This window comes from Thermomyces dupontii, assembly GCF_041956625.1.
Source record: "Thermomyces dupontii strain NRRL 2155 unplaced genomic scaffold VTN31scaffold_7, whole genome shotgun sequence".
Lineage (NCBI taxonomy): Eukaryota > Fungi > Ascomycota > Eurotiomycetes > Eurotiales > Trichocomaceae > Thermomyces > Thermomyces dupontii.
In genome coordinates this window covers 508,400-533,245 of record NW_027192313.1, presented here as the reverse complement: position 1 = coordinate 533,245, position 24,846 = coordinate 508,400, and the positions used below count along the sequence as shown (strand labels likewise).

Sequence of the window (24,846 nt, the reverse complement as noted above, 5' to 3'; positions counted from 1 at the left end):
TGATTGCAAGAGTAAACTCGTTATGCGCGCATGCTTTCAGAGCCGGACACTGTCAATTATTATCCATCACGAGTGGCATCCTCCTTATGAAGATGTGCAAGTGCCACCGATGGTTCGGGAATCGATCAACGAGCTTGTCGCGACTAAAACGCCTTCGGAAATTTATCGTGAAATTCGGGGGATGCGCGAGGCGGAAACCGTCACTCGGTACCAAGTTCTCTGGCAAAGAGCAAATGCTGAAATATGGCAGCGAGATGCAGACCCTGTGGCCTCGGCAGAGAAGCTCCTATCTGAATACGGCCAATATCAAGGTCGATATGGTATCATCCAGGAGGGCAACGTTAGGGCATTGTGTCTCTATGCTCCGGAGAACATTATGCAGCTTTCCAGGTCGACCACGCAGCTTGTGATGGACTCAACCTATGGGACGAATAACACCGGCATAGACCTTTTTGCTGCTTGCCGAGATTGACGGCACCGGAGTTCCTTTAGCATATTGCCTAACGGAGGTTGTGAGTCCTAGAGGGGCCAATGCGCGAGGTAAAAAGAAAAAGGCTCGTGCAGATCCTGGCGCAACTTCAGTCGTGCTCTATCGGTTCTTAAAGCGGCTCAAAGATGGTTTTGGATTCAATTCAGCTTGTTTCGCCATTGACAAGGACACCGCAGAGATTGCGGCTGTGACCTCTGTTTGGAAAAATGCCAAAATTCAGCTGTGTTATTGGCATATCAAGCGCGCGGTCAGTTTGAAGTTAAACTCAAAAGAAACAGATAGCCAAGACAATTACTGGCCCGCAGAAGCGCAAAAAGTCATTCCTGAGCTGGAGATCTGCTGGGGCTCTAAGATACAACGCCGGCCGTCCGTCGAGCCATCTTTATCCTGCTGAATGTGAGTGTCCATCAAGGACAGAGAAATTAAGACGAAGGGCGGCTGGAACCAAGGACAAAGGATGAGAAACAGGCAATTTTGGACATGATGTGTCATCACTTTCATTTTCATCCTTTCATTCCCGATCAGAATGGCACATTCAAATCTTCTGATCTTATCCATCGTGAATGTGCCACTGAGATGTATAGGTGGTGCAGGCCTCGCGGCTATTTTCGGCTGTGGGCTTATCTTTTTGAGAATTGGTATCACCCAGAGCAGCGGGAACTGTGGGCGAGGTCCGCCGATCCGAAGCAGATTCCGACAGTCAAAACAACAATGATTGCAGAGTCCCACTGGTGGACGTTAAAACATGATCATCTCCACCGCTTCAATCGACCTCGCGTCGATTTATCGTGTTCATCCTCATAACGCGCGTTCTGCCCGATGCGGAGCACCGTTTATCGGCAATCCTGAGTGGGCAGACCCGAGTCCATAAGGCTCGATGGAGGGAAGCAATGATTTCGGAGTCCCTCTGGCGGAGGTTAAAATATGATTATCTCCACCGCTTCAATCGACCTCGCGTCGATTTGATCGTGTTCATCCTCATAACGCGTGTTCTGCCCGATGCGGAGCACCGTTTATCGGCAATCCTGAGTGGGCAGACCCGAGTCCATAAGGCTCGATGGAGGGAAGCGTTTAAAAGGCAATGGAAGAGAGATGCGGCAAAGTCAGTTGACCCACAAAAAATGATAATCTATCATACGAACCCCGTTAATTGGGTTTGCGGGTGCCGAGCATTTCTTCAGAATCGCTTTTTGACTTGTAAGATATTGTCCACTGTTACGAGTTCCCTGACCCGCAGTTCTTCCAGACTGTGAAGCGCAGAACAACACGTCCGTTTTGGAAAGGCGAGGGGCTCCTTCTACGACCGGAATATGCGCCGGCTGCGGCAATTCAAGGCCAGGAACCACAAGAAGACCAACTTCAAGAGTCGGACCTCGAGTCTGGAAGCGAGCTGGACTCGGGGAATGAGGCAGAAAGCGAGTTGTACCTTCATAATGACGATCAAGACGACGAGGGGTTGTGGGAGACCCGCGTGGAGGAAGGCAGGAAAATGTTAGCTGACATGCTAGAGCTCTACGAGGACCAAGTCGCGAAAAGAAATGTGAAATGGGTGGACCTGTTCCTCGCAGCCCATCAGCAGGATCGTCTTCTGGTGGAGGAAGCCAATTCCCTTCGTCGTAAACGAATCATGCCACGGAATTCGGAATATAGGCATCGACTCACTAGGTACCTGAGGTAATCTGGCAAGACGCGAAGCTTGGCGTGATAGGATCGTGTTGTTTTTTGTTGTTCACGGATAGGCATCATCGTTTTGATTGACAGCCTGATCATAATGCAGTTCCCATGTATTCACATTCACACCAATTGTGTCTGACAGTCGTTCTTTTTTCTGTACTGACGCTAGTCCCTATCCGGTGAATGAAATTAAAAGATCATGTGATATGTCACGTGATTCATAAATGTAGTTCCGACGATCACACGCCTATCCTGGCTCTGCCTGCCTCACGTGATTGCTTTCGTGAGTTTTTTTTTTTTTTTTTACTCTTTGGCAACTTTGCAGCCTTCTGTTGTTTCTCTTTTCCGCTGCACTCGATGTTGTACTGTCGTAACTCATAAGTTATGCGACGAGTATTTATGTCGTTCCTAGATGAGCTCCTGACACCACTCCAATCGAACTATGGGATCACGAGTATGGAAAGGTAATAGGGTTTTCGAACTACTCGTACAACGTACTACATGCTCCTACGGAGGAATTAGATCCGACAATTCAACCTGTCACAACCCACGATGCGCTGTTCACCCACGTTCTAGAGAAAACTGGCCCATTGTGCATCTAGAGATAAAAAGAAAAACTAAGAGCAGCCAAAATAATCATGAAGCTTTTTGCAGCTTGTTTTTGTCTATATTGATCACATTTCTGACTTAAGTACCATGAATCCACTCGCATTCAAGCACCAACTGGCATTCGAAGTACTAAAGAACCCCATTCCGACCCATTCCGATACAAAAGCTCAGGATGTACCTACTAGAAGCTAAGCCTTTTTTGGGTGGCGGACTGGAGGCTCGGCGTCCATTCTTGGTGACTCAACCGGCACTCTCCAGACTGCAGAGTATCAAATTGATCGTAGTCCTCGACAATGGCGACGAAACTCCCTCCAATCCGGGCCTGTCTCTTTGACATGGACGGCCTGTTGATCGACTCCGAGGACAAGTATACATTAATCACCAATGAGATCCTGACACAATATGGTCGACCTCCTTTGCCATGGTCCATCAAAGCCCAATTGCAGGGACGTCCCCAACCTGAGGTTAGTCATTCGCCATTCCTAAACGTAAGGCGGGCCCTTTTAACCCGTTATACAGGCTAGCAAGATCTTCCATGACTGGGCGCAGCTGCCCATTACCCCGGAGGAGTATCAGCAAAGATTGGTCGCCCTGCAGCACAAGTATTTCCCGACATGCCAGCCTCTTCCAGGCGTGATGAAGCTCCTCAAGGATCTCCAGTCGACCTTGTCCACAGACAAGCCAGTGCATGTCGCGCTGGCGACTTCCTCGCAGAGCAGGACTTTCAAGCTCAAGACGGATCACCTCCAAGATCTTTTCGCCTTCTTCCCCGAATCGAGACAAATCCGGGGTGACGACCCGCGGATCGGAAAGGGACGTGGAAAACCCTTGCCAGACATTTACCTGCTTGCGCTGGAAGTCATCAACCAGGATCTGCGACAAAAGGGTGAAAAGGAGATTGAGCCCCAAGAATGCCTTGTGTTTGAAGACTCCGTTCCTGGTGTGGAAGCAGGCCGGCGTGCGGGGATGCAGGTCGTCTGGGTTCCGTACAAGGAACTGCTTGAAGAGTACCGGGGCCGCGAGGAGGAGGTACTGGCCGGGTTGACGGGCGAGCACAAGGACGAAGAGAAATCCGAGCCGGAGAAAGAGGCCACTGCCCTACAGGCAGAGCGTGTAAAGGCAGGTGACTCTGGCAAACCGGGAAATCTCGGCGATGGATGGGGACGCTTGTTGTTGTCGTTGGAGAATTTTCCCTACGAGGATTACGGTATCACAATTCCATAGCTTGATTCCTATCAACATTAGAACCCATATGCATAGACCCGACTTATACCAGCAGGGCGTCGGGTAATGAAGACATTCCGGAGACATTGAGGCAGAAAAGATGGAAAAACAGTATAAACACAAAGCAGGGAATCGATCAAGAAAAGACTTCAAACAAACAGATTGACCGGTCGAACGCACCCAGATCACGCAAAGCATAAATGCGCAACTTGGCTCTCTTGCCCAGAAACAATTAGCTGCCATCGTGGAATTACTTTTGTTGTTGGATGGTATGTTCGTCCTGCCACATATATCCCCGATACCCCATGTTGCAAACCGTCAGTTGCGTCTGGCTTTGGTCTGGCGGTGAAGGTACCCGTCATCGTCATCACTGGAGCTGCGTTTGCGGGATGGTTGAGGCAGTGGTACTGACTCACCGAAGCGCTGAGGTATCACGTCCGGCTGATTAGTGTATCCGTTGCTGAATGGATTGACGACATACGAGTACGGAGGGTTCATGTTGGGCGTCTCATTGCGTATTGCTGTTGTGTCGAGGAATTGGCCCGTCGGGTACATGAGGAACTGTGGATGGTTCTGAGTCATTGGCTGTTGACTGTTTGGTGGCCGTTGGAGATGCTGCGTTGAAGCCATCAAATGCGGATTTGGGTTGGAGGTCGTGTTCTGATACATGTGGAATCGGTTGGGAGAGGTAATGGGCCCGGCACCGGGATTCATGTTGTAGGCCATTTGCATCATCGTGGCAGGGTTTGACTCGGGTACTGACGCGGACAGGAAATGCTCGCTGGGGACGCTGACGGCAGGGTGGTTGGTGGCGGAGGACTGGGCACGCTGCTTGGTCATGCTGGACTCGACGTTGGGTAATGCCTTGCCCCTGTCCATGGAGGCAGGCGTCGCTGGGGGGATTGGATCAGACATGGTCGGAGCGGTGGTCGATTGTTCGGTCTGGGCTCGATCAAGGCTGTTCTTCAGGTGCGTGCGTCCAGCCGCCAGGAGTTTGCCCTTGTTTGTGTTGAGTTTCGAATTCGATGCAGTTCTCTGGAAGTCGATGTCGATGTTAGCGGGCCAATATCACGAACAGGAAAAAGCAATGCATACCTTCATGTCGGCTTCGGGGTTGTCAACAAATATTTCCCGCGGTGTTGTGTCCAAGACACGCTTTGCAATCGCCTTGTAAGACTGTCCATGATTACTGTCAGCCATCCAAGAGTATTTCAAACAAGGGTAAGAAGGATAGACTCACATAAAGTGCGAGAATTGCTTGGTCCAGCCGATCCCGGAACAACGCCGGTCCAAGATTTCTGCCCTTGGACGTCTCCCCGCGACGGTCACTTGGTCCCTCGGTATGGCGATGGATCATCAGATCCAGGATTTCCCAAGCAGCAATCTCGATGCGCGTTTTGTCACGATTCTTCTGCCACCACTGAATTGGCGTGACCTTGTCCAGGGCCCAGCTGTCGCACCACATTGCCTTCTTCAGTGCTGCCACGATGCGAAGTTTCTGCGCCATGGTTGTTGGCACCGTGGGATCAGGAGGCGGAGTGGGATACCGATTGAAAACATGTGCGCGTGCCTCTTCCAAGCTGTGAAACTCCAACTCGTCTTCATTGGTTTGCGGGTTGTCAGCGCTGAGCAATTCGTCCATTGACGGCATGGGCTCCCTTTTGTCCTTGCGAGGAATACGCCGGTCAAATCCTTGCGGATCAGACAGGTCTACCTCCTGTGGCTTCTTTTTCTGCGGAGTTATAGGAGCGGACACTGGAGACGAATGTTCCTCCTTGCTGGATACGGCCAGCTCTGACGCCTCGTCCACGCTGATACTGATGGGTTGCCCGTCATTCGTCTGCTCGTCATGACCCTGGGTCTGCACTGGTTGCTTTTGCGTGGACTGGCTCTGGTTCGTGGTTTGTGCTTTGCCTTTACGCTTATCAGGCAGTCCGAAATACTTTGCAAGCTCCTCGTAGCTGGGCTGTGGCAAGCCGGATTCAGCACTTTTCTTGTCCGCAGCACGGGCTTTTGGCGCGGACTGAGACTCTGCTTTCTGCGGCGAGGTCGGTGGGTCGTTAGAGCCGGGCAGTTCGGACATTGTCAGATCCAGAGCTCCTTCACAACCTTCTATATCGATGTTGTTGGTCAATGATTCCGGGGACAATGCCAGCTGGGCATCCTCGAGGATTCCTTGTGTGGTTTGAGCGACGCGATCTTTGAAGGAACTCAACGCGTTCATCAAATCGGATTGCGTGAATCCCAGACTGTTGTTAATTTCCCGTTCTGATCAGCACGCGTCTGTTTTGCAACGGAGACAAACGTGATAAACAGAAAAGTGCAAGCTGAACTCACACGCGAGCAGGCTCGGAACATGCCGCCTCTGAAATGGAGACAGTGGTTGCCGGGGCCTCTGGACCGGAGGTTTCCGAGGAGTGAGACTCGGACGTCTCTTCGGACGGAGTGAACAGAATGTCCCCGAAAATATCGTCGTTCCAGAGATCCTCAGTCCAGGTATCGTCGCTGGACATGATGAAAGGCTGCTTCTTCTTCGCAAGCTCGCCAAGAATGACCTGGGGAAGCCGTCCAGCAGTGAAGAGCGGTATGGAGAGATCTTTCACCGAGCAGACCTAGAGAGCACGTCGGAAACTACCTATATTCACAAAGTAGAGGACGAGCAAGGTAGAAGATGAGAAACAAGAAAGTTGAAAGAGAGAAAACTTGGGAGATCTCAAGTCTCGAAACCAGTCTCTCTTCAGTGGACGAGGCTACGGCTTGAAACGATCATTCTGCTAAGGAGGCCGTTTTTCTTCCTGTTTGACCAAGGTCTGTTGAGTCAATTGAGTAAGGGTGTGGCTGGTCAATGGCCCTATTCAGATGTTGAAGTCTCAGTGAATTCTACAGTACCCTGCTTAACGAATATACATGTGTTGAGCTCGATCATCTTACGAGTAGCAGCCATTCTATTGAGTCTCAGCTCGTCCTAGCATACTAATCATTTTTCATAGTCCAGCAACTCTACTTTTCCACTGTTGGCGTGGCCATATTGTCGAAAATCAAAAGATCTTACCCCTGGCTCATGACTGTTCTTACTGTCCAGGCACGTTTCAATCAAATAAAGTTCAGCGGCAGGTAGCTTAAATTGAAGGTTAATTCCGAGAATCAGCATCTTTCGGTGAATTGAGTGCCAATCAAAATTACCGTCATTTAGCGGCTTAACTCACCACGAACAGTCCGCGAAACACCTGCTCCAAACCCACGATCCTTGATGGACAAATCATGCTCGTCCGTGAACAGAACCACCATGTTCTCTCCCCCAATGGAAGTTCAACCAGGATCTTTTTGTGTCCACCTGAAGATTTCATGGCTTGTCTCGTGTTCGTTCTAGAGTCGTTTACCCATTCGCGTCCATTCACACGGTACTCCGTAGCTTGAAACCTTTTCACATCACCGGAATATTCCGTGATCCAGCCGCCTTTCTTGATCTCCTTCATGAACCCCATACTCTGAGATTCAAAAAACTGAACCTAGTAGCATCTCCCAAAAGCCTCGTCGAGATATTTACACAGAACTCAACCTCAAGGGCTTCGTGCCCATTGAGGTTATAGTTCCGTTGATTTGATTGGTCGATCAAATCTGATGGATAGTCCGTGCTTAGGCAAAACATGTTCCTGGCGGATCTGTCGGTTCTGCCGCAAACCTCTTCAACTTTAGCTTGCTAGCGTTCTTGTGGCGAATGAGGAAGGAGCATGCATGGGATACATTCTGCCGCTCTTCTACGGTCATGATTTCAGGTTCACCCGCCATGAAGCTGAACATCAAATAATCAAGAAATCAACTCTCCAGTTATTTCTGTTGATTTTATGCCTTGTGGTCATTGGTGAGAGATAACTACTCGTACCCAAGTAAACTATCAGTTACTAACTGGGTAACCAGCAGACCCGCTCAGACCCAACTCCTCGAGATATGTATCTTGGATTCTTCATTCTGATCTTGGTCATGACCCAAGAGGCATTGGCGGCGCCGATGGCAACGATACGGGAGCCGCCGTCGCAGGCATTTCTCGGAGAAACAGAGCCCTCCCTCGCCTGGGCCCCCCGCAACGGGAATGGCGATTACAGATGCAGCGCTCTCTGCAGAAGCAGTATCCCATGAAATGAACACCAAGGAGTCCAACAAGGACAGCTATTATGATCTTCAACGCTATGTGTGTCAGCAACGAGTCGTGCATTGGTAGGAACTGTGCCCTAACCCTAACCCTCTCACTGACACCCTCTAGGAGCTGTGTGCAGAAAAATTCGAGATTCGAACCCAATGAGGCCGCTGAATCGCCAATCCACTCCTTTACAGAGCCCATATCCTCAAACTGTTATCCTTCCTGCAAACCGTCAAACCTTCATCATCATCGAGTCTGTGATAGTCAGGAAAGTGCCGCTGGCCGGAACATGTTGCCAGCACGCCTGCGTTTGGATGGAGCACAGAGCTGGTGACAGAATCTGGATTTGTTATTAATAATCGTTCAAAACGCGTGAAGATATTACTTACCATCATGCAGCTGCCATTCATATGTCGATTCCTGTTCCCCTACCGTAAGGAAAGGATCCTTCCAGACACGGACTTTGCCATCCGTTCCTCCGGCCCAAATCTCGTGCGACTCGGCTCCTTCGACGGCAACGATATCTGCCGTCATGCGCTGATTTGTGACAGCCTCTCGCCCTTGTAGCCAACCCAGCAGCTGTCCCGTCACTCGGATGTCGTAGACGAGCATGCCACGGCTCTTCCGCTCCGCGATATAGAGATACCTTCCACACGGACTCCAGAGAAGCTGCGTCACCCCGGAGCCGCCAATGCGAGCATCTGCCTCGGTCTTTGCAACACTCCAAGTGCCCATAAAATCACCAGTCCCTCTGGCACCATACAGCGCGACATTCCTGGTAAAGGTCCCTGCCGCCAGAATCGCGTCCTCACCAGGACTCATCGCTAAAGCTGACACTATCCCCTTCATTCCGATCCCTCCACCAACGATCTTCTTACGCTTGCTAGGAATAGTGGGCAACCAGCTGACTGGCCCATCGGTACCGGGTCTGGACACATCGAAGAAGCAAATCAGACTGTCCGAGCCAGTGATGAAATGTGCTCCACCCAGTACAGCCGGGTAGAGGAGTGAATGAGGTGTGATGAAGGCTTCCGTTGAAGGGTTGACCAAGGAGTAAGTAGCAATGGTCTGGGGCGCGAGCGCAGAGGTTAATCTGATGGGATGCTCGCGGACCGATGACAGAATGAGAGTGGTGGAAGGATCCTGTAACGAGAAGTAGGGGTATATGGCAGTCGCATATGTCGGCTCCACCGAAGGGAGAGTCGAGTAGGGCTTGAGATGTAGCGGAGCGTCGCGTTCGTCAAGGAGATCCGGGGGCCTACAACGCGATTAGCGTAAAAAGCTGAGTGAGCCGAACAAGTCGAACTCACAATACAAAGGTTCGGATATGGTTGTCCGCAGAATTCGTGATCACCGTTGTTCCATCTGGCACCCTGGAGTCGCATCAGCCAGCTACTCCTCCACGTGAAATCTCTAGATGTTGAGATATTATTCGCTTCTACCATTCGACGCTCTTGAAATAGTTGGAATCGATTTGGAGTGCCTCTGTCCTGGGTACGTCGTAAGTCTCCCGAGAAAGACCCGAAGCATCGCATGATGCCACACAGACTGGGTTTAATACACTGTCGGAGTCCTCGCCCATCTTGCTTGGGGAGAACTTTGTCATCGCTTTGTTACCGACGAATTTTACATCCGCAGTATGTCCCAGTGCCCGCCTCGATTGGGGTCCGCTAAGTGCAGAATCATTGTAATTGTTGGATGAGCGGCATCAGTATTGAGGGACATTGCCCAGTACTTCTTCTGAAGACGGACATTTCACACGGTTATTGAAGCTCTGAGAGCTCATCTCATCCGTCATCTGTGCTGGGGCTCCTCTAGACTTAAGTTAAGCTAAACCCAGCGTGGTATGCGTCTCTGATTCACCGCCCGCAACAGCTTTTGTTTTCACTCTCAGTTCTGACGAAGGCCCCAAGGACGCGACAAGTCCTCCGGATTGGATTTGTCGACGCAAGGAGGTTTGAGCAATTGTTCTTCGAATATCTCACGAGTTCACGATCAAATCCACCATGTTGGGCGCAAAGACGTCCGCTCCGTCGACAGGAGCGCAAACGACCACATCTGGAACCACCTCGTTGTTGTAAGTTGCAGCAGTCACTGCGCTGTTTTTCCCTCGCTATCTTTCCTGGTCTTGTTGATTGTGCTTCAAGAAGTGTACGATTGTAGCTGTGGCAGCGGAATCTATGTTCTTGAATTGTTCTGCTTTGCTTTTATCAGGCAACGGCTGGAATGCAGGAGCACCGCACAACAAAACCGGCAGTGCGAAAAACACGAGACCAAAGCTGACATTGATGTGTTGGAAAGTGGCTCTGCTACTTCAGGCGCCCCGTCGACATCATCTGGAAGTTTCTTCGGGAACACGTCGAAACCGACCACGAGCTTGTTCGGAAACACAAATACAACACAGCAACAAAGTGGATCGAGTTTGTTCGGGAGCACGACAAATACACAGCAGCAGAGCGGAACGAGTCTTTTCGGCAACACGACGAATACGGCACAGCAACAAGGCGGATCGAGTTTGTTCGGAGGACTGGGCGCCAAAACGACATCTACTACGGCGCCTGCAACCAGCAGCATGTTTGGCACTACGACGACGGCGACATCAGGGGTAGGATACTCAGTGTGCCATTTCTGGGCTCCCGACTTTCTTATGAACAAGCTTACGAACAACTCTGCACAGGGCGGTACTACGGGCAGCACACTTTTTGGCAGCACAGCTACATCGCAAGGTCAATCCAAGCCAGCTTTTCCCAGTCTCGGAGGCACAACTTCTGGCCCCAGTTTGTTGTATGTATTATGACATTCTTCCCTGGTATGACTACTGACTTTCCCATGCAGTTCTACGCAGAATACGCAGCAACAGCAGCAGCAGGACCAGCAGAAGCCCACTTTGTCTCTCTTTAGTGACAAGACTACCAGCAGTGGCCAACAACCGCAGGCTTCAACAACCACGCAAACGGTCGTTCCGGGCGTCAAGGTCGACGTGAGCAACTTGCTTCCAACTACCAAATTTGAAAGCTGCACGGAGGAGTTGAAGAAAGAAATCGAGGCCATCGATACCTTCATTCTCAACCAGATTCACATGTGCAACGAGGTCAATAGCCTCTTGCCCACGATCGCCGAGCAGGGCGCAACGATCCCCAATGATGTCGAGTTTGTGCAGGGAAAAGTCGATACGATACAGATCGCACTTGAGAACGATGCCAGGGATATCGATCAGGCGCGAAAACTCGTGTCACGTAATACAGCCGAAGCGCAGGTTGCATTTCGGGCGATAGACAATCTGAAACTCCCGCTTCAGTATCAGATGTCCAGTGGAGGGTGGTGGTCCTCGGAACAGCAAGTATCGGAGCGCCAGACGCTACGCTCATCAATCCGCAACCGCAAGAGCACGTTGGCTCTGCCCGACGATGTCGAAGCCGATCCGTCGACAAATTCGGTGAATGGGGTACCCTTGGATCTGGTCGATTACTTTTCTCAGCGCTCAGAGGAGATGTCCAAAGTGCTTGAGGGGTATAAGAAGAATCTCAAAGAGATCGAAGCCCACCTGCACGGGGTGGAGGCTACACTCACTCGGCAGATCAACGAGTTCATAGCCTCGAGAAACCGGGACAGCGTTACCGGTAATGGGAACAAGGCACAATCGCAAGTCGCCGAGCTTGCCGCTGTGCTGGGCGATGTAGAGGCTGGTATTCTCGGTGTCGCAAGCAGACTGGGCGGAGTTAAGGAAGAGGTTCAGGAGTTGCTTCTGGGGCCTCCGACACTGGGACTAGGTCGGTTGGGGTGATGTTGGAGGTCAATGATTTGATGATTTGTATTATAGTACGGGACAAGGCTTGATGACATTTACTGTGGCATGGTCTTTGGCGTTTGCTCGACGTGTGCGTGTATCTCGACAATACTCCATCGTTCCGTGAACCACTGTTGAATGACTAGAGGTAGATTATATTTCGGACAGTTGGGCGAACCACATGTCCTTTGAACGTACTCCACGGGAGCTTGTGCAATGCCGTAATCATCATTCATAGCAATATGTGAACAGAGGTAGAAGAAGGAATCTATATATACATGGATGGTATTTATACAGATGTTGAATGTTGATCTACGTATTCATTATTGAATCATAGCGGATGGATGGAATCAGGCAACGTCGCTGATAACATCCATGGCTTTTGTCTGCAATATCCCGTCCTTTGGAAGACTCTCTTGATGAAAGACGGTCTCCTCGGTGTTATCACTGTGTGGAGTGCTCGTTGTAACATGCGCTCGAAACCGATGAGGTTCAGGCCGGAAGGACTTGGTGGTGTCTACATAATCGTCGTGGTCGAAACTCCGGTAATCGTCGTGCCGTCGCGGGTTGCTCCGGAGGCGAATGCTTCCGGACCGGATATGTCTCCCGTCGCTGTAGGATCTGCTGTGCTTCGATGAAATGAGACCGGGGGCCACGGTTCGGAGGAAGGCACGCATGGTTGGAAGACAAGCGCACATGATGAGGAGATTGGCTTCGATGCAGCTGAGAGCGGTTAGCAGGGGGTATAGATATAGGCGTTGAAGAAGGCTAGTAGGGGACTTACATCCACAGACTGACAGGACCAGCACCCCAGGTCGGGTCGGCGGACAAGTTCAAGCTCTTGATCAGCAGCGCGAGCCGAACGATGGAGGTGATGACGGTTGCACCACCAAGTGTGAACATCAGCAGGACGCCAATTTTCTTCGACCGAGACATCTGCAGACCCAGGATCGTAGGAATGGGAAGCGAGATGATCAAGACGTCCGTGATGACACCCAACGCCGCGGTGGCTTTGAACAAGGCAGGTCGGTCGATACACGTGCCATCGGTCACGGTGATATCCCAGCCCATGCGGATTGGACTGCAGCTGAAGATGGCGCTGAAAAAGATGCCGACGTTCGAACCCACATTGATGAAGATGACCGCATACACGGACCACAGGAACCACTTGGACTGGCTACCCAGCTTGAGGTAGAACATTAAGAGGACGAGTTTGGAGAGGGCCGTAGGTGGCGCGTAAATGATGGGGTTCAGATACACGTTGAACTTTGATCCTCGATGGTCAGGCCGATTTAAATCCATCTAGAACAAAAACAAAAGCTAGCAACAGCAATTGCACCTACCAGGTTGAAGTTTTTGAACTTATCCAGGGGAACTTCCCATGCATGCACTCCAACATTTCCCTCCACGAATCCACCTGAAACAAGATCAGCACGAATTCGACGGCGAGCATCAACTATGGGTAGAAGGTTTCGTACGAGTTATGATGCCTTGGATTGCTACGGAGAACATCCATGCTATCACCAAACCAACTGCATCAATTGTCAGAAAGTCCAAAGAAGAACGCAACGCAATTCATCTGGGATCTTACAGTCTTCGAATTCGAATCTTCTTCGAACAATCCATTGCACGTACAGACGTTGCAGAAGAAATGTAAAAGCAAGGAAATTTCCAATGCCAACGATGCAGTACGTTGCAATGTGCGACTGTCTTTGCGGGTTATCGAAGTCGACCACGTATCCCTCCGGCGGCGGGATAGCCACCGGAACCCCATTCACCATCGCCATCCTGGCAACGTCTTTTTCTCCGCCGCGACTGGGAGAGGCGCTCAAGGTAGCTCGCGAACGAGAGCGACCATCGAGAGCGTCCTTCGAGGCGCGGGGTATATATGACTATGACTGGACGGGGAGGTCGAAATATGAGGTCAGTTGCCAATCATCGAACAAGCAGAGTCCGCGAGGAATCGACTGTCGACTTGATCGACGAAAACGTCCTTCCTACAAAGTAACGAATGGCATCCTTGTCTGATTTTCCAATGGAAAATTCGCAAGGTGCGGCAAATAAATTAAATCTCAGGCCAGCTAGGCTGGACGATCGACGGGAAGGCTTGGATTATTGGAGACATTCCGCACGAACCACGACCGATCGATCCAGACTCCGGGCATGTGGCGCTTAACAGTCTTTAAATCAGGGTCACAAAACTCACAATTGCATTGTTGCAGAGTTGTGGTGGGGTCCAATGCCGAACTATGCACACATTCTTGTCCACAGACTGGCCGATTGGATCGATTTTGTTCGTTACGAGCAACCGAGTCTTCCGTCTGTCCAATATCTTGTCGAAATTGATCTTGCATGTCTCCAATTATGCAAGTTAAAATGATTCGGAGTTTGTAATAACTTCGCTCATTTATTGAAGTCCAGTACGAAGTCAAATATTGATCCGTCAAACTGTTCCTGAATTCCTGAATGTCAGAATTAAATGATTAGATCGAACCTTAAGCGAAAGCCTAGTCCTGATTGGAGATTGCAACATCCACAGAAAAGTGTGGCCCAAGAGAAGACTTCAAAAGTGCTCGACTCAGGCACCAGGTCAGTCCTTGGGTACCCCGTGGAGGCGTCGACCACAAGGACAAAGGTAAGTGAGCGGGTCGATTAAGTTATAACTAAGATACGGAGTACTTACCTACCTTCCTGAAGAGTGAAGACACTGAAGTTTTGAGTTCAACCCTATAAAGTACTCCATACGAGGGACACACTGAAGACACAACAAGCTTCAAAGAGACTCTTGATGCGGTGGCACCAGTACGGAGGACAATGACGAAAAAAGGATAGGTTACTCGCCCTCATGGATGTTTTTTTTTTGCGGCCCTGAGCGCCCCAGCATCTCACAGCAGAGTACGAGTACTACTATGAAATAAACCTGATTCACGGCCAGCCTTGCTCGATGGTCACGAGAGACACAAGGTCACTGCTGTTCTGAGTGCAGTGAGCTGTCTGAATCAGACTTATCATCCGGCCAACGTCGTCACTGCCATTGACAGATGCCTTGCGCAGCATCGAGTCAACTCTGTATAATGTACTCATGATTGCGCATTCAGGCCAGTGGAGTGGTAACTTTAGCCTTAGGTTAGCCTGGTTAGGTAAAAACTTGAAAGACGAATCGCCGCTTCGATCCTGATCGGATTTGATTCAGGGCGCTGAAACGGCAGCGGCCAGTCTCCGATCAATACATTTCGCCCAGCAACAACATAGATCGAGAGCATATTAATAAGGAGAGAAGGATTCAGAAGTGGGAGTGATGGATGGCGTTACCGATGTTGATCTCAGGGAACCCCAGCAGCTCTCAGCAGGACACCCCTCGCCTATGACCCATGGGCTATGGGCTATGGGCTATGGACCATGGTTGATGACGAAGAACCCGTTTGGGACGGAAGCTGCCGAGATGTCTTCTTCAGGACTTGAAATAACCGAGAGGCGAGAGAGGTGCTGTGCTCGTACCTGTGGATCCTCGCTTAAATATAGGGTCCGCCGCGATTCGCTAAAAGCCCTAAGTTGACCGACTTGGGCTTGAATGGAAGCCGCTGGACGGTTGGAGACCTGGAGACCTGGAGCAAGTACGTACCTACTAGGTTAGGTAAGGTGGTTAGCAAACACTACTCCGTAACTATTTAAGTTAGTCCGATTTTTTTTTTTTTTCTTCTCCATACCCATCGTTAACTTTTAAGTAAGTAACTTAGTCTAACGGTCGATGCAAGTCTTTGCAAGGCAATTGGTTCGTTGCCTAACTCGGGAATTTTCGAATTTTCCATCCTTCTACGAGTACGGAGTATTTACAAGCATCGTTGGTACGGAGTAAGTTACCTACCTAGGTACCTAGGTACCTATGAGGAGTATTACTGTACCTCGTAGTAAGGTAGTTAGCTCATTTCAGGTACCAGGTACTCACTACTCCTTACGGTACGGAGTAGCTCCGTCCTTTTAATACATAGTGAGGGTAAGATTGAAGATCGGCTCCAAATCTGATTGACGCTGACTCCTGAGTCTGGGCTGCAGGGTTGGGGCTCTGAGTCTGAATGAGGTTCCGTCTGTCTGTCTGCCTATGCTATGCCCCATGGTCCAAAGTCATAAGATATCCGTACTCGTACTAATATGAGTACTCGTACTGACTCCCAGCCAAAGCCTTAACAGCTGCTATCACTTGCTTTCAAGGTGCTTCGCGTGCTGAACTGTTCAAGACAGCCTATAACTTCGAGGACTACATACCTACCAGATACCTACCTACCTCTACCTAGGTCCTCGGTAAGCTCGCTTGCCGATCTTGCGTCGAGTACTCCGTAGGTACTCGTAGTACAAACGACTTAAGTTTGTACTCGTACTTCGTCTTTACCCAACTTGTACTCTCACCCGACCTTCGGATAACCTAAGTTGATAGGTAACCCGTACCTACCTACTATTTTGTAGAGGTTTACGTGACGAGAAGTTCAACTTTGGACTTTCGGTACTTACCAAGTACTCCGTGGTCCGTATGTACTCTACATACCGAGTACATGTACTCCGTACTCCGTAGTCTACTTTGGTCAAGAGTCTAAGGTTGCTGAATTTTGAGCATTCTCTAAACTACTCCCCTGAATGATTGAATCTATCGACCTCCACACCCGACTATTCATCGATTCATCTTCGGCAAGATTTCTGAAATTGGACTCCAACGTTCGTATTAACCTACTCAGAGGAGTCGTACGTCAGGTACCTAGATGGTGGTCACTGTCGTGCGAAAAGCCCCTTACCTCCGGATTGGCAGAGAGCAGCCATGTGAGGTATTGATCCGTCGTTTGTCCCCATCGGGCATCCTTCGTTGGTTTGTTTCCCACCGACGCCCCGGGTCCATCGCAATGGTAGCTTAGGTACGTACCTTTCTCTACCGCCAAAGGCCACTATTTTCGGAGGTCTTGTCTTGATCGGCGCTTATAGCTTCCACATCGCGATCATTCACTGCCTCACGACCATCAATCGAGGGAAACAAGGTCTCCAGAAATGCAGTACAGTAGCCTACTGACGAAGTGCTATGCATTCTCCGTATGTCAATACAGCATGGGTTTTGAACTTGACCATTGGTAGGATGACGTAACGTCCCCACGATATAAAACATACGCTTTGAAACGCTCAGAAACTCCGTCCGGGCGTACGCGATCTCAATTGGCTGGACGATCTGCAGGCTCTTCCCTTGTGTGAATGTCGAAGAGGCCAGACGTTATCTGATCGAGCAATCGCAATCAATATCAGTGCACATCTGACGAGGAAAGTCGTTGGAAACTGTGAGTTAGGTACGATTCTTGCGGATACTCGCCTATTACTATTGAGCAGGAAAATGCAGGTGCATAACATTTCATTTGGAACAACGACATGAGGATGATCCATGCTTGACAACGAAACGAAGATCATCATCCTATTTTGTTAGGAGCTAAGCAAACTGGAGAGCACAGTACCGAGGAGTACAGTACTCCCCTACTAAGGGGCATCCATGCGGATTGTGACTGCTGAATGCCCATTGGACTCTTCATTCATCTCAAGTACACCACCCTCGGAGCCGGGCAGATAAGCTACTGCATTGAGGCTGTCAAGATGGCCCTAGCCCGTCTCCGGCCTCATCTGCTCGCTGAATGTTTCATGGTGTTTGTCGTCCTGCTATTGCTCTTGTTCGGCTTCAGATGCGAACCGCTTCACTCATCTCAGCAGCAAGGGAAAGAGGCAGGAAGCAGTTTCAATGGTCAGCTGGACGATATAAACAACTCAACTTTGGGTGTATGCCTCTGCAAGACCGCCAAGGGGCGCAACGATCTGAAAACTCGGCTGATGCAAAACCTTTTGCCTTATAGTTCGGAAAGATCTATGCCATCAGCCTGCCGTCCCGAACAGATCGCCGAGATGCAATGACCCTGATGGCTGCTACGAGCGGCCTGGATATTGAGTACATCCGCGGCCGGACCGGTGACGAAGTATCCGATAGAACGTTACCGCCGCCGGCAGCACGAAACTCCCTCCGGCCGGGTGACATAGGAAGCTGGAGAGCCCATCTAGATGCCATCTCAGCGTATGACTACCATCTCTTGCCCCTACGGGGAGATTTCTTCAGACCAGCATTCCGAATGGAGAGGCTGACTCGCAGAATGTCGATGACGTCAGGGTCGTGAAGAACAATCTGGAGACCGCTTTGATCATAGAAGACGATGTTGACTGGGATATCAACATCCACCAACAAATGATCGACTTTGCCGCAACCACACGGGCTCTAACGCAGCCACTATATGGTTGGTCGTTATTCTCCTACGCGGACCCAGCGTTTGAAAACCCCACCGCGTACGATGGCCAGCCGCCGGACCTTGATTTTGACGCTCTCCCGCGGACTGTGCCGCCGAAACGGTCTCCGTATGGGGACAACTGGGACGTTCTCTGGATCGGCCATTGCGGCGCCATGGCCCCCAACGTCAGCCTCAGCAACAATGGTCTTGGAGAACTGTCGAAACAACTCCGGCGCGGGCGCGTCGTGCACCGAAACGATCCCACGGTGCCTGAGCGCGACTCCATCTCGATCCTTGAGCAGGAGGTCGACCCACGCGAGACGGTGCCGGAGCATTCGCGCATCACTCACTACCCGCTGCATCAGTTCTGCACCTTTGCGTACGCAGTCAGCCAGAAGGGCGCCCGGCGGATCCTCTACGAGCTGGGTCTCAGGAAATTCGACCTGCCGTTTGACCTCATGCTGCGGGATATCTGCATCGGCCATGGTCGACCGCGGAACGCCATCTGCCTCACTGTCGAGCCCGCTCTTGTCCACACGCACAAGTCCGGCAGACATAGTACGCATAGCGACATCGACACCACCGAGCAAAATGACCACTCGCTTTTCGAGAAACCTTTTACGAGAAACATCCGGCACAGTGTGCGACTCAATCTGGCGAATTTGCTGAGCGAGATGAAGCCGGTGTTTGACCAGTATCCGGATAAGCATGCGGCCGGTGATGATGCACGGAAGGATGATACCTAGATTTTAATTGCTCTGATAACGTTTTGTTTCTGGTTTTGCTGTGTATATGTATTTTGCGACGATTTATGGCCGGATACGTTTCCCATGACGGGTCGACGTTATGATTGTCTTGGGGTTTCTAGAATGTCAAGGGGATCTAGATTGTCTGGTGATTGGTTGGTTGTTCGTGCCATTAGTACCCCGGCCTAGTCAGGAACGTGGAAATAGCAGGCGTGAGGACCAGGATGTTCTGTTGATTCTATGCTACAGCCGGAACATCTCACTTCGGCTCCCAACGCCGTCAAAAACACACGTGTTGTCTAGCGGAACATACTGTCTTGTCAGCACCTTGAGGGCTTCTTGGGCGACAAGACCCCCCGTCAGCGACGAGATGTTGTGTAACTCGCCGCCCTCGGTGCGTCGAAGTTCACGTGAAGCCTTGGTTACCCGTTCCAAAACGTCTTCGGGGATGTTGCTGCCGGCGTAAACTACCGACAGAAGGCTATGGACAGTCTGCGACCAGGCGTCGTCGTTATCAAGAGACTCGCCGGGTAAGCTGCCGTTCTGAATACCGTCGACGATGGCATCCAACGCTTCGAATGCCACGTAGATCGGAGCGACGGAGTCCGGGTTCTCCAGGGCACTGCGAATCGCCCAAAGTGTCTCCTGAGGAGCATTGCTGCCGATCCGCGGAATGGATCGTCCACGGATCAGCTTGACGTGCGATGCATTCTTGCAGAATACCTCGACTTCCCTCTCGTCGATAAGAGATGGACGCGGACCCAGTTTGGCTTCGGTTTCCCGCACCGTCGCCAAGACTTCCTCCAGGTCCTGTCGGGCTTTGCGCTTGTAGATATTCTGTAATGCAACGTAGTCGGCCGACCGTGCTTTCATGTCGGGCAAAGAGCCGGGAAGAGGAAGCACGCCGTGCTTCGAATAAAAGGCACTCAGTGCCGACGCGATGACCCAGAAGTTGTCGGAATCCGGGGCAAGATTGCGGCACTGTTCCATCTCGAAAACTTCCCGGATATTGCTTCGCAAGGACCATGGCTGGATGCTTCTGAGTACTGCCCCGACAGCCTCGTCGAAGTTCTCCTCCCCGCCCTCGGCGTTGTTCGTCCTTGTCTCGCGGCGCAGCAGTTCCCGGAATGCTGCTTTCTCTTTGTATGTTTCAGGGATTTTACCATCATGTTCGGCCTTCCACTTCTCTAGGAAATGCAGAAGAAGCAATACGTACGGCACGTGGCCGTGGTCATGGTCGTCCATCGAATCAAGATTGCTAATGCGCTGGGCGGCTTCTTTCAACTCCGGCCATGGGTTCGTCACCCGCAGGTCTTCCGCGGCCTCCGGATCAGGATGTGTCTCAACTATCGGAAACTCGGCAGGAAGTTGCAGTGAGAATGTCGAGTAGAACCCTACAGACCGGGTGTAAATGACGGGGATGCCGCGCTGGCTGGCCGCTTCATTGATCGCGTCAAGCGACGATCTTTTGATCGGTCCCGAGACAATGATCAATCTATAGTTGTCGATGAATCGGGGTTGTTTGAGAAGATTCGAGATCGACTACGGCGTCGGTCCATCAGTACCGCATTCATAATCGTTCACCCCGCGCGATGACGCTAGTACTCACCTCGACGCTGAAATTCCCCTCCACGTCCGGATTCAACTCCCTCAGAAACTTGCATGTCTCCTCCGCTCTCGATTTCCCCAAGCTGCTTTCCTCTAGGAAGAAGTTCACACCCAAGTCTGTCTCAGTGACGATTGCTGAGTCCACTACCGTGAAACCGCCGACGCCCGGAAGCACCAGGTTCTTGAGCGCCTCGACTCCGGCAACTCCTCCCACAGGGGTGCCTTTTCCATCGATTGGCCCGTCCGAGTTGACCAGCAGGACTCGGGACTGCTCCAAAGCCTGTTGTCCGCTCGCTGCCCAGAGTCGAAGCTGGCGGTCATATTTCCGTTCCTTAGCAGACGGGGCCACCAGAGCCCCCGGGAAAGCGTCGGTCATTTGGCGTGAGAAGAAGTACTCTGCAGTTTTGGGTCAGGTTTGCTTGTCCTCTTGTCGGCGGTCGGACCTTTGTTGATTAGAAATGGTTCATGGTTCGAGCCAAATCGATAAGGCATTAAGCCGCCGGAGAGACTGTCGGTCCGGCATTGTTAGAGGTGGGGGTATGACGCCACTGTTCAAAGAGCTTGCCCAAGAACGCGCCTAACGGGGAGCCCTTAGGCCAGGCTGGCCAGCCCCTATTCTGCTGGGAACTTAGGGCTGCCCTCCGCTAAAAATAAGCCTCGGCCAGAAAACCGTAGCGGGTGGCGGAGGGGTGATTCTGGGCGGGATCGTGGGGAACTTTTTCTTTTATGACCTTCACCGAGATAACCTAACCATAGGTTAAAAATAAAATCCTTTTATCCGGACGCATGAGCAATAACTAAACGGCATCGAGGTTCAAAATACGTTCGCACTGTCAAATGACTAACTAAAGTCACATCTTCATGAGACTCACCGTCTCTGGCTTTCTTCGTTCCAGTCTGTGTGTAAAATCCGACTCCAAATCTTCAATCATGGCCTGCTGCCAGATAGCTTGTCCAAAATACTAATAATTATCCGCCTCCAGAAAGCTACAATCCCGGGGCCACTGTACATATAACACCATCGCCGCGTTCGCCGTCCCCCCACGAACACTTCCTTCCACTCGTTTCCAATCTACAAAAGCAATGGCGAGTGTCGAGCAAGCCAAGCGCAACGCGGCCCGGGTCGCCGTCGAGAACCACTACCCCAAAGACGCAAAATGGGTGGGCATTGGCAGTGGTACAACGATCGTCTACGTCGTTGAGGCAATCAAGAACCTGGGCGTTGACACATCGCTGACCAGGTTTGTCCCCACGGGCTACCAGTCGAAGCAGCTGATCATCTCGGCGGGGTTGACGGCGGTGGAGTTTGACGCGATCCCGGAAGGTGTTGTGCTGGATGTGGCGTTCGATGGGGCGGACGAGGTGGACGAGGAACTGAACTGTATCAAGGGCGGAGGGGCCTGTTTGTTCCAGGAGAAGATTGTTGCGATGCAGGCGAAGGAATTCATCTGCGTGGCCGGTTTGTTTGTTCTCTTTCGTCTCCATTTCAACCGTTTTTTTTTTTCGTACGGCTCGAGCGGCGTGCTGACTGAGGGAAACTTTATAAAGACTCGCGGAAACTTCAATCACGCCTCCTCACGAACTGGAAGTACATCCCGATTGAAGTCGCGCCCATTGCCGCTTCCCGCGTGCTGCGCGAGTTGAAGAAGCTCGGCAGCGTAAACCCCGCCATTCGACTCAATGCCGTCCCCAAGGAGGGTCCGCTGAAGACTGACCAGGACTTCTACATCATCGACGCCCCCTTCGCGCCGCTTCTCCTGTCATCGGATATCCAGGCTGGCAAGGTCAGCGGCGAGAACGGGCAATGGGAAGTCGAGGCCCTAGCCCAGAAAATCAAGCAGATCCCCGGCGTGCTGGAAGTTGGCATTTTCTCCGGTCTGACGGGACCGCAGGCCCGAGCCGCCGGCGTTTCGGGCGGACAGAAGCCCATTGCAGCGTACTTTGGGATGCCAGATGGCTCGGTGACGGTTCGGAAAGCGACGGCTGGAAAGTAACGCCTTGGAGTGAATGCACGGCGAGATATATGACGCATAGATCCTGCATGTTACACGATGGAAACAAGGATTACCTCGAAAATAGAATGATTTCTACTGTTTCTGGTCATGATACATCTGTCAACATATAGACATTCACAGCCATTCAATGCCGAACCCCAACACCAAACATAGGAAAGACATGACTTGAATCCCATATTAAGCGAGTCTAGGATATTATTTCGTACCTCGGCCCTTGGCTTCGGATTCGCCAAGTTCCCGAACATATATTCTCACCGTTCCCGGCCCAATGTCTTCCTTCCCATCCTCGAATCCCGGGCTGACCGCAATGGCAAGATACTTGCCATTGGAACTGAACGACAGCGCGGCGATGCTAGACGGGTATTTCTGATACTGCCGAATCCGGAGCTTCGCGATTCCGTCCCACAGCGCGACGACGCCGTCGCCGCCTCCGGACGCAAAAGTGCCGTAGATCGGATGGAACGCGAGCGCATTCACGGGGTAGACAACATCGACGTCGTCGACGGTCTGCCGGTGACACTTGAACGCGTACTTGCGCGCCTGCGATTCCGGGGACGGGTCGAACCATTCCACCGCGACGCGGCCTTCGATGCTGGATGATGCGTAGCCCGCATCGTCCGGCATGCAGGCCACTGCGCGGGTCATGAATTTGAGGCTGCTCTCACGTCGCTGCCAAGGCTCAATGTCTACGCGATTGACAGCGGGCGGCTGCGCGTCCGCCTGGTCTGTGATCAGCGCGAGGCTCTTGAGGTCGTAGATGTGCAGGGCGCGGGACGCCATGGCCACAACAAGCTTCGTCCGCGAGAGCGAAAGGGAGAACGGTCTCGAGGGAAGCGGAATCTCCGCCGGTGTTGAATCGGTCCCGTCTACGCGGTGAACGTGCAGCGTCGAGTCCCACGACGCAGATACAACGATTCGATGATCTCGACTGTAGACGACAGACTTCACCCCGGCGCGGTGGCTGGATAGGACGCTTTGAGAGGAGGTTCTGGCATCGATTCTTGACAAGATGGTCAGTGACACAGTGACTCCGAATCACAGAGGAGAAAGCACACCTTCGAACATCCCAGTCCAATCCCGCCGTGTACAGCTCGTCCTCATTTGCGCCGAAGCAGACGTCGAGTACTGGAGCCCGGTGCTCGAATTTCTGCAGCAGCTTTCCTTCCCCAACCGCGCCGTTCTCATCCCGTAGGTCATACAGATACACGTTCTTGTCCCAGGACGCTACTGCGAGCCGTGTTGAGTCTGGGAATGGAGAGAATGCGATGGCCGAGATGGCGTCCGAAGGCGGGGACGCGACGATGAACTGATCTGACAGGGTTAGTACCAGTCTGAAATGTTCGGAGTGAAGTGGTTCTCACTAGAAGACATCTTGTCTTGGACTGACGTCTCAATTGACACGGGCCAATTGATCTGTTCGTTATCATCGTGGAGCTTGATCGGAGCACGCTCGGCGGAGGCATTTTCTGCCGCTCTACACCGCCCGGCAGTATGTACAGAACTCCAGCATTTCGAAGCTCCCCGCAGGGCGATGACAGAAGTCTCCAACAGGGCATTTTGAAACGAGTAATTAGGACCGGAATCATTCGCGGCGCGCAAGTACGGTGCTGCTGAGACAGCCTACCATGCCGTTTGCTCAGCTCGTCATCGGCCCACCGGGAGCTGGCAAGTCGACCTACTGCGATGGGATGCACCAATTCATGTCGGCCATCGGCCGGCAGTGCTCGGTAGTCAACCTCGACCCGGCGAACGATAGGACGACGTATCCGTGTGCGCTGGACGTGCGCGACTTTGTCACGATAGAGGAGATCATGGAAGATGATGCGTTGGGGCCGAACGGCGCGGTGTTGTATGCGCTGGAGGAGCTGGAGAGGAACTTTGACTGGCTCAAGGACGGACTCAAGGAGTTGGGAGGTGTGTATATATGCTTGGTACCCTGGCATGCATGCGGCGCTTGTACGTCATCACTGCTAACGCGCTCGTTCCAGAGGATTATATTCTGTTTGACTGCCCCGGACAAGTCGAGATTTTCACACATCATTCCTCGTTGCGCAATATATTCTTTAAGATTTCAAAACTCGGATATAGAGTAGGTCCAGCTCGACTGCCCTCAAAGTTTTCACTGCTAACGAAGCGTTGGTACTAGTTAATTGTCGTCCACCTGGTCGATTCGTACAGTCTCACTCTGCCATCGATGTACATCTCGGTCCTCCTTCTCTCCCTGCGCGCCATGCTCCAAATGGATCTCCCACATATCAA

At 51.6% G+C, this 24,846-nt stretch overlaps 10 protein-coding genes across 10 annotated transcripts; 5 read left to right on the top strand and 5 right to left on the bottom strand.

Annotated features, from left to right (window-relative positions):
- Nucleotides 1-3,066: 3,066 nt before the first annotated feature.
- Nucleotides 3,067-3,997, top strand: VTN31DRAFT_6527 (uncharacterized protein; the record flags this gene model as incomplete). The annotated part of the gene is made up of 2 exons (XM_069407147.1): nucleotides 3,067-3,237; nucleotides 3,293-3,997. The coding sequence occupies 2 exons, from the start codon at nucleotides 3,067-3,069 to the stop codon at nucleotides 3,995-3,997; spliced, it is 876 nt and encodes a 291-aa protein (XP_069258702.1).
- A 712-nt stretch (nucleotides 3,998-4,709) lies between these two features.
- Nucleotides 4,710-5,171, top strand: VTN31DRAFT_6526 (uncharacterized protein; the record flags this gene model as incomplete). The annotated part of the gene is made up of 2 exons (XM_069407146.1): nucleotides 4,710-4,714; nucleotides 4,769-5,171. The coding sequence occupies 2 exons, from the start codon at nucleotides 4,710-4,712 to the stop codon at nucleotides 5,169-5,171; spliced, it is 408 nt and encodes a 135-aa protein (XP_069258701.1).
- Nucleotides 5,172-5,189: 18 nt separating this feature from the next.
- On the bottom strand, nucleotides 5,190-6,221 carry VTN31DRAFT_6525 (uncharacterized protein; the record flags this gene model as incomplete). Its single annotated transcript, XM_069407145.1, has 1 exon — nucleotides 5,190-6,221. One exon carries the CDS (start codon nucleotides 6,219-6,221, stop codon nucleotides 5,190-5,192), a length of 1,032 nt encoding a protein of 343 aa, XP_069258700.1.
- Nucleotides 6,222-8,323: 2,102 nt separating this feature from the next.
- Nucleotides 8,324-9,717, bottom strand: VTN31DRAFT_6524 (uncharacterized protein; the record flags this gene model as incomplete). Its single annotated transcript, XM_069407144.1, has 4 exons — nucleotides 8,324-8,475; nucleotides 8,525-9,393; nucleotides 9,446-9,508; nucleotides 9,578-9,717. 4 exons carry the CDS (start codon nucleotides 9,715-9,717, stop codon nucleotides 8,324-8,326), a joined length of 1,224 nt encoding a protein of 407 aa, XP_069258699.1.
- A 424-nt stretch (nucleotides 9,718-10,141) lies between these two features.
- On the top strand, nucleotides 10,142-11,919 carry VTN31DRAFT_6523 (uncharacterized protein; the record flags this gene model as incomplete). The annotated part of the gene is made up of 4 exons (XM_069407143.1): nucleotides 10,142-10,212; nucleotides 10,437-10,740; nucleotides 10,813-10,919; nucleotides 10,971-11,919. The coding sequence occupies 4 exons, from the start codon at nucleotides 10,142-10,144 to the stop codon at nucleotides 11,917-11,919; spliced, it is 1,431 nt and encodes a 476-aa protein (XP_069258698.1).
- A 353-nt stretch (nucleotides 11,920-12,272) lies between these two features.
- VTN31DRAFT_6522 (uncharacterized protein) lies at nucleotides 12,273-13,709 on the bottom strand (the record flags this gene model as incomplete). The annotated part of the gene is made up of 5 exons (XM_069407142.1): nucleotides 12,273-12,645; nucleotides 12,707-13,188; nucleotides 13,266-13,339; nucleotides 13,401-13,454; nucleotides 13,514-13,709. 5 exons carry the CDS (start codon nucleotides 13,707-13,709, stop codon nucleotides 12,273-12,275), a joined length of 1,179 nt encoding a protein of 392 aa, XP_069258697.1.
- Nucleotides 13,710-17,460: 3,751 nt separating this feature from the next.
- VTN31DRAFT_6521 (uncharacterized protein) lies at nucleotides 17,461-18,964 on the top strand (the record flags this gene model as incomplete). The annotated part of the gene is made up of 3 exons (XM_069407141.1): nucleotides 17,461-17,721; nucleotides 17,796-18,010; nucleotides 18,103-18,964. The coding sequence occupies 3 exons, from the start codon at nucleotides 17,461-17,463 to the stop codon at nucleotides 18,962-18,964; spliced, it is 1,338 nt and encodes a 445-aa protein (XP_069258696.1).
- A 243-nt stretch (nucleotides 18,965-19,207) lies between these two features.
- Nucleotides 19,208-20,948, bottom strand: VTN31DRAFT_6520 (uncharacterized protein; the record flags this gene model as incomplete). The annotated part of the gene is made up of 2 exons (XM_069407140.1): nucleotides 19,208-20,506; nucleotides 20,574-20,948. 2 exons carry the CDS (start codon nucleotides 20,946-20,948, stop codon nucleotides 19,208-19,210), a joined length of 1,674 nt encoding a protein of 557 aa, XP_069258695.1.
- Nucleotides 20,949-21,433: 485 nt separating this feature from the next.
- VTN31DRAFT_6519 (uncharacterized protein) lies at nucleotides 21,434-22,566 on the top strand (the record flags this gene model as incomplete). Its single annotated transcript, XM_069407138.1, has 3 exons — nucleotides 21,434-21,471; nucleotides 21,556-22,031; nucleotides 22,121-22,566. 3 exons carry the CDS (start codon nucleotides 21,434-21,436, stop codon nucleotides 22,564-22,566), a joined length of 960 nt encoding a protein of 319 aa, XP_069258694.1.
- Nucleotides 22,567-22,782: 216 nt separating this feature from the next.
- Nucleotides 22,783-23,958, bottom strand: VTN31DRAFT_6518 (uncharacterized protein; the record flags this gene model as incomplete). Its single annotated transcript, XM_069407137.1, has 3 exons — nucleotides 22,783-23,587; nucleotides 23,643-23,898; nucleotides 23,949-23,958. The coding sequence occupies 3 exons, from the start codon at nucleotides 23,956-23,958 to the stop codon at nucleotides 22,783-22,785; spliced, it is 1,071 nt and encodes a 356-aa protein (XP_069258693.1).
- Between the last annotated feature and the right edge of the window lie 888 nt (nucleotides 23,959-24,846).